Below are 14,131 nucleotides of genomic sequence, written 5' to 3'. Positions count from 1 at the left end.
TCAAAAAAAATCCAGGCATTATTTTTAATTCTCAATATCCAGGAAGTCATGGGTGTATTTCCCCACTTCAGATTAATTTCTTGGAAATATTTGTTTAGATGCTAAAACTTTCAATCGGAGTAACTTATTTCTCAAGTGGCTTTAAATGGAATGTTGCTCCTTTGAACATAATTACTTTGATATTTGTTTTTAACAGTAAATATGCAGCTTGTAATGGAGATCAGCTTCTTCACAGAACCATAGAATATCCTGAGTTGGAAGGGACCCAAAAGGACCACTGAAGTGCAGCTCCTTGCCCTGCACAGGACAACAACAATCAGACCATGTGCCTGAGATAATTTTCCAAATGCTCATTGAGCTCTGTCAGGTTGGTGCTGTGACCATTTCCCTGGGAAACATGTTCCAGTGCCTAACCACGCTCTGGGTGAAGAATCTTTTCCTAATATCCAACCTAAACCTCCCCTGACACAACTTCAGGCCATTCCCTCGAGTGCTGTCACTGGTCAGGAGAGTGAAGAGATCAGTGCCTGACACTCCACTTCCCCTCACGAGGAAACGGCAGACTGCGCCTCCTCAAGTAACTAAAGCTGTTCCTCATATGTGTTCCTCTCTAGGTCCTTCACCATCTTCATAGCCTCCCTTTGAATAGCCTCCCTTTTCTAATAGCTTTATATTTTTTAATACTTCTGGTGCCCAAAACAGTACACAGGAATCAAGGTGAGACCACCCCAGCTTGGAGCAGAGTGGGAAAATCCCCTCCCTTGCCTGGCTGGTGATGTTGTGCCTAATACCCCCCAGGACACCTTTGGCCCTCCTGGCTGCCAGGGCACTGCTGACCCTTGTTCAACTTTCCACAGACCAGGACTCCCAGGTCCTTTTCCATGGCCCTGTCCCAGGTGCAAAATCCAGTATTTGTTTTTGTTAAACTTCATACAGCTGATGATTGCCCAGCTCTTTAATATGTCCAGGTAAATCTGCAGGGTCTCTCTGATTTCGAGGGATCCACAGATCCTCCCAACTTACTGTCATCAGCAATAGAAAACTATAGGGAAAATTTCAAAGTCAGACAGAGCTTCATGAGTCTGAAATATGGAAGTGCAGGAAGAGAAACAGCTGCTTTGCACTCCCTTCTGAGCAATGAACTGGGAAATACTATCTCTTTGTTTCCTAATTTTCCCTGACTGCCACAGGCTGCTTCCAGTGTTCTCTATTGCACAGGCAATTGTGCTATGCCTTGGGTTTTGGTGGTTGTTTTGCGTGTTGCTGCAGGATCTACTCCTGCTTAGACAGCAACTTCAAGTAATTTAAGATATTTCTGTAGTACATGTGCTGTGGTTTCACGGTTACATACATTTGGAGAAGAAAAGAGATTCCTGTCTGAGCCTTTTATGTAAACTTAGAAACACACCAAACGAGGTGATGTTTTTGACAATGAAATAATGACATCTGGAAGGTTTGGCTTTAGATTTCTCCCTGTAATACAGCTGTATCAAAGCAGAGGGAGAAGGTACCTAACCAGCACACAGAAAACACTGAATGGAGAAGGTTATTCATGTCAAAAAGATAAGATTGTTTTTTTCTAAATGGGAACATTTCAGACATCTGGAGGTGATGGCATCCTGTATACAAAATGATGACAAAAGGGGCTGTGCTGCTCACTGAACTGCAGATGTAATCACCAGATTTCATTGCACAGTTCAGGATCAGTTCCTAGGTGAGGGTCAGAGAGTTCAGCCAAATACCTTATAGCCATGAAAAACAGTTACTAAATAGTGGTCATTTTCCCATCCCTGTTCATTCCCCTGTATGCATGGGCTATGACCCTGCCACTGACATTGTCCCAGTCATGTCTAGTCACTTTAATATCTATAAAATGAAAAGCACCAAAGAAAGATTATCCAAAGTCCCGAAATAGATTTTTTTTATTATTAGAATTATTCCTGAACTCTACATTTTAGACAAACTCAAGGGGAGTCAGAGGAGGTGTGCTGAAACTTTGGGGCTGCTCGATGGCACTAGCAGGGTTATGTATTTGCTTGACTGCCTCTGTGCACCCCTCAGTTATGTCAGTCCTTATGTGTCCTTATGTGTCTGATATAATATATTATATGATTGATACAATTTTCTTGAAAGATCTCTTGTACCAAACCATGATGCAAAATAGTTGGTAGCTGGCTTACCAAATTTGTGTGGCTTGAACTATCTATAAGCAACTTAATCAGACATTCAATTTTCTACATTTCTAATAGATTCAATGTGAGGAAGAACAAAAAAGGATATAGCTGGTTTTTCTAACAGCAAATTAGACTCCTGTTCTGAATATTAAAGATACATATTTTCAAATTCTGTCTTGAACTGGAACAATTGATTTTATGCAAACTTGTCATTGTTCAGAGGAAAAACGGTTTTTGTTTTCTAAATCACTAACAGGACAAGAGCAAAATTCATGTTAGGTTATTCTGCTACCAGATGGAGAAAACTCTGTCTGAAACCAGTTGTTTTCACTGAAGGTAACCTAATAATTTCTTGTGGTACACCCTATGTTTTGATAAGGCCAATCTGCTTGCAGGCTGCACATTTCATGCACCTTAAAGACCAGACTGTTCCTAAGCACACAGTCATCTTCATGATGGCTCTGGAAGTAGCAAGACCAGGCTTTTTAAAAGGTCTCAGCTCTCCTAGAGGCATAAACAAGATCTGAGTTTTTGAAGAATCAGCCAATGTTCCCATGGGAGCTGTGTACAGCTGAACTACAAAATTCAGTTCTAAACATAAAATCAGATGGTGACACTGGTACAAATGGCTCCTTTCACATGTAGCAAATCAAGGGTGGGTGGGGTAAATCTGTTCTTAGCCATCATAGTCTGTGCTTGCCTAACTTTGTCATAAATAAACATTATGCTATTCTCCATCCCTGTCTTCTTAGGGGTATTATATATCTCTTTCAGTAAAGTATGTGTATGTAGATCAGATAAAAGAGTAGCACTCACTCCTGCTGTGAGTAGGAGTTAAAGAGCTGTTGTACTTATGCATTGGAAAATAGAGAGGATCAGAGACAGGTGAGCTTTCTGGAAAGTCATGGCAGCAGTTTGGGCACCTCTGTGGGCCAGATTGGTTTCCAATAAAAGTTACTGAAGAAGCACCCACAAACTAAAACAAACAAAATTCCCTCTTATCATGGCTGGGGATTTAGAAGTTAGACCCAGGAGAAGTCAGAATGAGTGAACCTGGGGAATAAAACACTCTTTACAAGGTGATTTAACAATAAGGCTGCAATGATTTCAGTTTAATGAGTTGGCAGCAGTGCCAGTTATGAATGTTCACATGCTTCCTCTTCCTGTGGAGGCTGTGCTGTGAACTTAATCAGACGATTGCTCCAGATACGAAAATCACTGCCAACGCCAAATGTTTGTTTTTTAAGTTGGCTAAGTTCCCTGATATAGTTCACAGTATGGTCCCACAAATAATTGATCTGGCATAACAAAGGGGAAGCTGTACTGAGGGATCAAGGTGGGCATGAGGCAGTACAGAGAAACAGGTACTTACTAGTTTCTCTGCCAAGAGCTTTGATTCATAAAACCATACTCTCAGTTGGAGATAGAGGTTTGCTGCAGCCCAGCAGTGAGAGAGCGGTAGAGTCTGTGCTGCCAGATGTTCCTGTTTTAGAGAAAGTAGAGCATTTTGGTCTTCTCATGCAACTCTCAGTTCATTCCTGGTGATCACGAACATTTTATTTTTTCCTCAAATAACCCAAGCAAGACAGTGATCAAGAAGGGAGAGAGCGTTTTCTGAGAGATTTTAATTACAAAAAACAACCTTGTGGTGAACTTCTGTTTTTAGTTAAACAACTACTGAAGAATCAAAATGCTTCTCCAAACTTAATTATCCAATAATAATTACCATAGCAACCAGTTCCTTACATGGTAAATGCTGAAAACACTCTTTAAGAAGCACAAGTTTACTTTCCCAGTTTTTCAAAACAGGCAAGAAATATTCTAATCTGTTGCTAAAGCCCTGAGAATGTCTAGCTGGACATTACATTGAAAACCATTTCTTTACTTACATGTGTTTTGGTGACAACAGCCCCAACACTGCTCTGTTTCTATGCAGTAGAACAAAATTGCCTGCTGAAGAGGTTAATAATAAGTTTATTTCTGCTAAACATTCTAGAGTGTTTTTCTGAATTTGAGGTAGTAACACACAAGTTCATTGTCCTTCTGGATTTCAGAATAATTTCTAAACTTTACCAGCTTTCTCTCTTCTGCCTCCACTGTGCTTTCCATGTGAACATATGCTGTTGTTGTCTCAACTTTGTGATAAAGATAGCCCGTGTCAGTTACAATCTTTTAGGGCCATCTATCAATCTGCATATTTCCAATCCATTTGGTTTGTTGAATGTTCACAAATATTCACTTTTCCTCAGGTTATGTGTTCTTGGAAGTGCTAAACTCAGTCAATCACTATACACTCCATAAACGTCTGTTAATGGCTGGCCTTATGACTCTAAATTCCCTGATGGACAACTGCATATTTCAAAAAAGAAAATTGCGATAAAACTAAAACACAGCTCAGTTATGATTTTTGAATTTTGAAAATTCTGGCATTTGCTAAACCTTCTTTAGCTTGCTTTCAGTCACTCATAAACTCACAGGATTCTGTGTAAACTCCTAATGAAGGCCAACTCAATTAGGTGTTCTTAACAGCAGAAATGTCTAAAATTTCTTGTTATGCTTATCCCAGTATCTCACTTGTACCCATCTGAATTTCCTTTTTCCTGAACTAGATTCAACTCTGCCTTGAACACTGTCTGTGGGTGATTACCTACCACTTCACAACAGACTTAAGAGTTACTTTACCATCTTTTCAATGAATTTTCCTTGTCCTGTTCTCTTGCATTACTATACTTATAACTTCTTGATGAGCCATGTCCTGTGCCTTTGAATTGTTTCTTTGAAACCTGGGGTTTCCAAATCAACTTAAAATGTTTTCTTGGTTTCAGCTCTCTTGGCAAAGCCCTTTTTATATGAGTGGCAGATAAAAGTGAAATTATTTCAATCAATGTATTCTTTCAAATTTAAACTAAACTTATTTGTCTGACTTGCATCCTCTCCTTTCATATCCTTTGGTTTTTGCTAGTTTTCATATTGATTTTTAAAAGGGTTCTGAGGTGCATGTATAGAGGACACTTTATAAATGACAATTTATTTGACTAATGGTTTCTATGTGAGTTAAGTTCTTAATCACCTCCTACAAGAAATTAAGAGCAGAGTTTTGGAGTAAGAATTGTAATGGCTGCTTCTTCCTGGGCCACTCACTTCAAAAAGGACATCAAGGCACCGGAGCATGTCCAAAGGAGAATGGTAAACAGGTGAAGGGTCCGGAAAACATGTCCTGTTAGGGGTGGCTGAGAGAGCAGGGGTGGTTTCACCTGGAGGAGACTCAGGGGTACCTCACTGATTTCTACAACTACATGAGGGGAGGTTTTAGTGAGGTGGGTGTCAGTCTCTTCTGTCATGTCTCAAGTGAAAGGACAAAAGGAAATGGCATTAAATTGTGCCAGGATTAGATATTGGAAACAAAATTCTCTTTGAGAGAGTAGTCAGGCATGGGAATAAGTTGACCAGGGAGGTGGTGGAGTCTGGAAGTGTTCAAGAGGCATCTGGATGTGGCACCTGGGGATATCATTTAGGGCTGATTATGCTGTTGCTGGGTTGATGCTTGGACAAGATTATCTTGAAGGTCTCTTCCAACCTTGATGACTCTGGGATTCTGGGATTCTACTACTTCAGTGATCTTGTCAAGTAATTTCCTTTAGCTCTGTTCATCCTATTTTGTAATTGTGTGTAACTGCAGGTTCAGCAGGGACAGTGATGTTCCTGTTACAGGTATTCCCAAGCAGTATGGTGAAGGGTACCTTCTTTGCATTTTTTAAATCTTCAAGAAGCAGACCTCCTCAGAGCCCTATTTAACATCAAAATATATCACTCATGGCTTTTTAAGATCACTTGCTGTGTCTACTATGGTTCATTATTTAAGTGCTGTGCAAGGTACAAATAGCCTTATAAATGTTGTGAAAATATTTTCTTTTTTCACATTATGCCTCAGCTTCCCTACTGTGTGAACACTGATTACTTTCAGGCCAGTCAAAAACATAATGCAACTCTGTACATCTTCTAAAGCAGAGTCCTGATAGGTTGTAGAAAATCCTCCAAGACTTCTGGAACCCCAATAAGCTCTAGGAAAAAGGAGCAGCAATGAGACTTAAGTCTTATATGTCTTGTTTATTCTTTTATTAACAAGAGCCCCAGATTAGTATGCCTTGCAAATCATATTGCTTTACTCTTTGGAATGGTTTCAATCAGACTACCATGTGTAAGAAAAGCTGGCTCTGCCTCTGCATAAGCTGTTGTTTTACCTGTAACCTGCTTTCCATTATTCCCTCTCTCCAAATCAAATTATGTACTCATGAAATCTAATTGAAGGCCAAATTCTAGTGCATTTACTCTGAGATCTGCTGAAGTGAGTGGAACAAATCCTGAACATTAACAGAGATGGGTGACTGAACTGGGCTTTTCTTTTTTTTCACCCTGTACTCTAACTTTCCCACTATGTGCAAACATACAGTCCAGGTCAAATTTAAAAGTCAGTGAAAAAGGCGTGAAAAGTTGACTCCTCCAACCTCCCACAGCTGATTTCAGTTGTCCTGATGAACAATGCAGTTCTGTGCTAGTCTCAATCTCATGTCAGCTCATCATACACCTCTTAGTAGCCTGCACCAGAAAGGAATTATCTCATAGATAAATTACTGCCTTCTCTGATTTATCTTGGAGCAAAGGCAGAGAGTGTCTGGGGGAAGCTGGCTGCTCCAGGGCAACATGTCTCCAGTAAAACAGGACATGGTAGATAACAGGAAAAAAACGGTAAGTGCAAAGGGAGAATAGTGATACATGCAGAGTGATTAAAGAGTCTCAAATTCCTCTCTTTTAAAAAGTAAAAGTAAGGTGTTATGTTTTAAGTCAGTATAGTCAGAAATAGTGACGAGCAAATTAATTGGAAATGATTAGTCACTGTTTACAAACATGATGCTGCACTCAAAGAAATGATAAAGCTGTGAATTAAAGCAAACAAAAGGAAACATTTTTATCACAAAGGGCCTAATTAGATTGTAAAAAATCCTTATTATTGAGTGACATAGGATCCAAATGTACTATTAACTTGAGAAAGGCATCAGGAAAAGTTGTGCAGGTGCATTGAGTATACCACCTCCAGCTCAGAAGATCCTGGAAGCCAGGGAGATTCAAGGACCATGCTAATCATGTCCTACTTCTCACAAGCCTTGTCTAGACGTCTACTGCTGGAAAAGGTTAAACAAAATTTCATCCGGAGCCAGGATATGCATTATTATTTAATCATGGCATATAAACTGAGAATTAATTCTCTGTACTGTAGTAGAACAATACTTCATATTCATAAATACGGGAATATATAAAGCCGAAATTCCTGCCAGATGCTTTTGGTCTGATATCAGATCTCACTTTCAAACCCTCATGACTATGGGGTTTGAAATCAGAGTCAAATCAGAGATCAGAGTCAAAACATCCCAATGAGATTAAGGAGTCTTCTATTAGGACAAACAACACTTGGATTTTAGGAAGATTGATTATTAGATAATAGTAAGAAAATACAATGTCTAGCCCACGATGTTCTGCAACCGCAGATTGCTGGAGTGTTCAATACTGGTTTGACAAAGCATCACTGAATGTTTGCTGTACTTTTGTACATATTAACTACTGCTTTATCCTTCTACTCCTCCCTGAGCACTCTCTGTTTTCCACTACCAGAGAGAGTATCCTGAATGATGAACACTTGATCTGTTTGGTGTGGCTGTTCTGGTGTTGTTATGATCCTGTAGGTATCACCCATAGCTATCAGGGTCTTTGAAATATCAATCAATAACAAGGATGAGATATTGAATAAAAGTACTGAGGCTGAAGATCTTTGTACTGTCTCTGTGCAGTCAAATATTGCCAGTTTCTTACTCACTTTCCCAAACAATCCTCACTTCAATGGCGTTGATGCGCCCCGCCTTACAAACGTGCAGAGCACAAAGAGAGGTCAATGACAAACAAATAAGCAACTGAAATTTACACTCTCCAAGGATCCACTCCCATTTGGCTCTCTAGAGTTCATATGGAAAAGGAAGAAGCCATGACACAGTTTCTACAAGGAAAACCAGTTCAGCCCTTACGTAGATTTCAGCAAAGAAAAAGTCTGTGTACACAGGCACTGGTTGTGCAAGAATTTGGCTGTCCTTTCAGCTTCCCCTGTTGAATGGTTCAGAATTCAGATTGTGCAAATTTGTGCTTTGGCATCAACTGAAAATAAATTTATTTAATTTGATCAACAATAATACAATAACTATTATCACTGATATTAGATCTTAGCTAACTGACATTCTTTGTTTTCCTTAATATGGCTTGCTTCCCAAACTAAAGCCATGGAGCAAATCACAAAGTTGCTCTTGCAGAAAAGGCAGTACAAAAACAATTTGTTAATTATGTTTGTAATCATTCCTGGCTAGAGCTCTGTGAGTCAGTTTTTGGAAATATAATTTGTGGTTCAACCAGAGTTTAATGCCCCCAAATACTGCATATCTCATCCTCAAGGCAGAGAAAATTTACAAATTTGATGTCTCTACTTAAGATCCAAGACTTTCTTTCATGCAAAGTTTCCTAACTGCTATTTTTGCAGCCTACAAAGCTGTCATTGTCTCTCTTTCTTTTTTTAGACAGATATTTTTGCTTCTCCTGTCTAATCAAATCCTATTTGTTGTTCATTGCAGATAGCAGCTCAGGCAGTGTTATTTATGTGTATGAACACTGCAGGAATCTTCATCAGCTACCTATCAGACAGGGCACAACGTCAAGCCTTCCTGGAGACCAGAAGATGCGTGGAAGCCAGACTGAGACTAGAGACAGAAAACCAGCGACAGGTATGGTCACCAGGAAAAAAACTCCTATTTTTGTATTAACTGGTATTGATAATTGGACAAGACCAGGCTTTTCCAGCCTTGACTGCAGTGTGATACCACCTGATTTGTGGAGGTTAAGTGAGTTTTATGCTGTTGCTGCACTGGTGTGTATTGAGTTGATATGATATCTAAAAGATTTCCCCTGGGAAACAGAATGAATAGAGTGGCTGTTCATCATCCTTTCCCACACAAGAGCCCATCAAATGAAACAGCAACTGGCAGGTGCTTAAAAATGGTTCTTTACACAAGAGGGGTTAAGCTGGGGAACTTCATGTTTCAGAGTGTTGTAGATATTAAAACTTGTATTAGTCAAGTGAAAAATATTCCAGAATCATCTGAACACAATCCTGTGCCACCTGCTCTGGGATGGCTCTGCCTGAGCAGGGATGCTGGATCAGATGACCCACTGTGGTCCCTTCCAACCTGCAAGATTCTGTGAGTCTGTGAAAACTAAGCAAGTTAATGGAAGTGAACTCTCTCTCAACAGAGAAAATACCAAAGCATCACTTCAGGCTCATGGATGGATTTTTTTGTATCTAGGAGGCCACCACAGCAAAGTATCACTGTTCTGTTTCTCTGTTCTTAAACTCTCGAAAAATCAGCTTTTGGCCACTGTGTACATTAGCACACTGGGTTAGGGGAACTTTTGATTGAATAGGTATAGTTGATCCTAGATGATCATCTTTTCCAATCCAAAATAAGAACTATCAAATAAAGAGAAATTTGCTGCTTATTATTTTGCACCAAGGGAGCAGCATCTGTATCATATATGTTACACTGCTGTATCATCCTCAGATGAATTTAGCCTTTCATTTTGCCCTGCTGCATAAATATGTATATTACTTCTCAAATTTATTTAATTTGCCCCCTGCAAGTCATGCTCTTATGCAGAGTTCTAGGAAGATGTCATGTTCTAGACTTCATTGACTAATGACTCAGTATGCATGACTGTGTTGAGTAATGCCAGGCATCTCTGCCAGGACATCTCTGCAGCCATTGCTGACTGAAAAAACTTTGAGGGATATTATCTAGGATGCTCTGTTCTCTTTTTAACTGCAGGATCATATTTTCATGCCTTTTGGGGATTTTGGGGTGTTTAGTTTTTTCCCTTTTTCTTTTTGTCTAATCTTTCATAAACTATTATTTTGTAAGTTTTACTTTCACCATAGTTTTCTTGAGGTCATTGTAAAAAACTTTATAAAACACTAACAAAAGATTCCCTTGTTCCATATTATTAGAAGGTTTTCCCATTAGAATTATTTTATCCTCTCATGTAAAATGAAGCTTGTACAAAGACAAATATTTTGAGAAATTCAATTTTGCTGAACTTGTATTTTCTATTAGGAAAATAAAAACAGATTGTTTCCATTTGGGTGGGCAGGTTATTTTTTGTTGGTTTTTTTTTTTTTTTGAGAGTGGGGAAGTAGTGGTTGGATCTGAAATATTTGTTTTTATTAAGTCAGGTTGACCTGTGCATTTAATCTTGGCCCAGTGCCTTGCAAGTCTTCAGGGCTGTGCTGTTCCCTGAGGGAAGAACTTCCTGAAGTGTTACCTCACTGCAGCTGAGATTCATCTATAACCAAACAAAGTAGTGTGTCACAGGCATCATATGACTGAAAATGCATAAGGGAATATGTCCTTGAGCCAAGGAAAATGCCCACAGGAGAAAAATACAGACAACAGGACACCAAATGAAAGATCTCTTCTAAAACTTAATTTAATAATAAACTAACTCAAAAATTTGGAAAAAAACCCACTTTGAAATATCTCTGATTAGTTTTCTTGGAACTTTGAAATTGTGTTATTATGCTTACCTACATATATAAATATGTTTAATAAATTTTTCAGCTTTTCATTTGTATATGAAACAACAACATTAAAAAAATATTCCAATATTGGAACACCTTGAGGAATGGAGATCTTCTTTCCCTCAGCATTCTATTTTTTCCCCTTGCTTCTGAAGTAGCATCTCATTTAAGCAATTTTTAAACATATCTGCTTTAAGAAGACTGACAAGGTCACATTTCAGGTGACCACTTTTTTTAGCACTTAATCAGCACACATGCACCAATTCAGTGACTGCTAGCATTTTTCTGTCTTGAAGATAAACATTTCATGACACATGGAATCTGTAGTTCACATGAATGTAAAAAATCTTACTACATGTTAAAGTATATCACATTTTAAAAAGTAAGGATTAAATCTTGATAAAGTTTAATAAATTAATTCTATGACTTTATACAAAATAGCTATAATATATGAAAGGGAGAAAAAAGGTGGAAAATGAGTATGCAGGACAATCGAAGAAATGTAGCTTCTGAAAATTTGAAAAATATGGTTGAGGAACTAAAAATGTGCAGAGAAAATAAAGTAATAATTATTTGTGTAATTCTCCCAGACAATAATTTCAGGAATTCAAAATTTTGTTCCGCTTCAATTTATTTCCCCTTCACTTCCCAAAAACTGTCTAAACTAGAGGTTTGTTATAGCAGGGTCAAGTTTTTTGTTGCTTTCAGCGGTGGTACTGCTACTTTTTATAGTAGTGGTTTACTTAATTTAAATCTCTTGAGGCTCCTTTCATCTCCACACATCTTCTGCTTCTTCAAGTGAAAGTAATCGAAAATTAAAGTGTATTGACATGTCATATGTATGGTATGTCATATGAAATGTGACAGCTTGCCAGAAAGGTCCTGTAAGGTCTTTTTTTTGTCTTTACTTTGTTTAAATCAGAAGACCAGTAAAATTAAAGTAAGAACAAGAATTTTAACTCATGAGTTTTAACTCATGAAACAACACGAGTTTTAACCTACAACAAGGAGTGGTATGCTTGTCCATAAGCAATTGCAGAATGAGGCTCCAAGTTTATACAATCATGGAAGCTACATAAATGCTTCAGATATACTTCTATTGATTACTGTGTATTGTTAAAAATAAGAAATCAAGTTTCTGCTCTCTCAAAATGATCCTTCCAATTTCTTAATATCCCTTAGATTTATAATCTCTAATCCTCTGTCATTCTAATAATGATAAATGCTACTGCTATCATTATGCAGTATTGTGCAATGCCTAAAAGAGCCAGTTGTGGAAAGTCACACAAGTGTGAGCCAAACATATTATAATCTGTGTTTTAGAGATAAGCAAGAGGTACCATTAGAAATGTGGAGCTGTACAAGGAAACAGTGATATTGCTAAGGAAGGATTTCTTGTTTTCAGAGGTTTTTAAGGACCCTTTAATGAGTATTTGTGGATTTTCTGGAATACAAATATAAACTTTGTATTATGTCAGCTCCTGCTGCAGGGATAATCAAGAGATTTTTCTGTATTTCCAGACACATTTCATATATATGAGCTGATTTTTTTTCAGTGAAAGCAGTTTCACTCACTCACTTGCAACCATTGCATAAAGAGCAATGAAAATAGGAGGTGAAACCACCAAAATCCCACTAGGGATGAAAAAACTTTTTTGTTGTTCTTCTGTTATGAATTAGATGTGGGGGTTTAAATAAGTTCCTGCCTTTTGCCCAGGCTTCTGGCAGCAGGCAGTAGCTTTATTGAGGTGGCCAGCACCCCAAAACCCACTCTTGTTTGCAAGTTCTTTAATAATGGCTGATTTAGTCTATTAGAGAATGAATTATTTATTTAATAGACACAAAATTAACAGACATAAGACTTAAAACAGACATTACTACACAGGAATAAGACAAAAAGAGACAACTAGTATTACACGCAGGGTTAAAGGTACCATCAATTTTAGAGCTAGTGAAGGAATAACTTAGGATCCAATGTTTCTTACCATCCAATTCATGATGGAGCGCACATCGAAATCCTTTCCCTCAATTTCCAGGAAAGTAACCACAGAATTGCATCCAAACTTCGGAAAGAAGTCTCACATGCTTCTCAGGGTGTATGTAGGAGACTTCTGCCTCCGTGATAGTTCATAGTACTTTCATAGTGTAAAGCAGGCCTTTTGGTCACCTATGTTTGTTTTCTTTTATCTCTTCCCACATCTGCTCTCCATACCAAGACGCTGATTCTTGGTTAGGCTGGCAGACCTTTTGGCACCAGATGATACCTGCTGGGCCTTTGGCCCACCTGGGTTATCTCTCCTATTTGCACTGGCCCCCTGAGGTGTGGAGACAGGGGATATGCCCTGCCACATCTTCATGTTACTCTGACCTGAAATTTGGGCAGTTAGATGTCATAATGTGTTTTCCAGATGTCATTATTTTCCAGCAGTGTCTCCTTTCTGTGGGTTTTCAGGATTCAAGAATTCCTTGGCTATTTCATTTTGGCTGTGAAGTTTTCCAGTTTGACGCTCAAAGCCATTTTGTCATTCAGAAATGTCTGGGCCTGTGGTGTCTGTAAATCTGAATTAGCTCCATAGACTCATTTTCCACAGAAAATATCTTCAGGTGCAAGTTCAGCTTTTACACCAATTGTAAATCTTTCAGTTACTGCACAGGAAGGAAGAGAAGGAAGTGCAGACCTGGATAATGCAAAAGACTTTACGGAGCCTGGCTGGTCCAGGGTAACCTGACTCCAGTTTTGAAGTGACTCAGTTTCCAGTGTCCCTTTCCAGAAGTCTATATACAATAAAGCTCCTACATCTTTTTTCTTTCTGCCTCCCTCATCCCCATTTACTCTCAACAAGACTTGTAGAGAAAATTTTCAGAAGTATTTCAGAAAGAGAGGACTTTCAGTTGTATTTTCAGATCATCAAGGATCTGATTTTTTTCTACTGTTATCCTTTTGATTTTAAGCACCTGGGGTAGTTAAAAGTACATATTAGCATTTTCAATTACAATGAATTTCCTAATTCTAATTACTCTATTATGAAAATGAACAGTAGTGTAGCTACAAAGGAGAATTACTCCTGCAGTCATTGTTAATTATGTTTATGCACTTACCTATATGGTATTATCTGTGTGACACCAATTGGAAATCCCACCACCCTGTGAAACTGAAGGAACATCTGTGTCTACTTATTTGCCAATTTTCATTAAAAAATTAGAAATTTTGTGAAAATCTAAAACATTTCAGAGCTTGGCATAGTTAATGGAGACTCCACTGTTGATGAGTACCAGAAAGACTTTATCATCA

The 14,131-nt window shown here is 38.4% G+C and overlaps 1 protein-coding gene across 1 annotated transcript in view; it reads left to right on the top strand.

The window, feature by feature from the left end:
- The window catches only part of ADCY8 (adenylate cyclase 8), a gene marked incomplete at its 3' end in the record, with an annotated part of 121,071 nt that overhangs the window by 22,384 nt on the left and 84,556 nt on the right, over window positions 1-14,131 (top strand). The window contains exon 2 of the mRNA XM_082277133.1: window positions 8,843-8,992. Coding sequence (XP_082133259.1) covers window positions 8,843-8,992 — 150 coding nt within the window. The remainder of the gene's footprint in view (window positions 1-8,842; window positions 8,993-14,131) is intronic.

Source organism: Coloeus monedula (assembly GCF_965178545.1).
Source record: "Coloeus monedula genome assembly, chromosome: 1".
NCBI lineage: Eukaryota > Metazoa > Chordata > Aves > Passeriformes > Corvidae > Coloeus > Coloeus monedula.
This window is presented reverse-complemented; position numbering and strand designations above follow the sequence as displayed.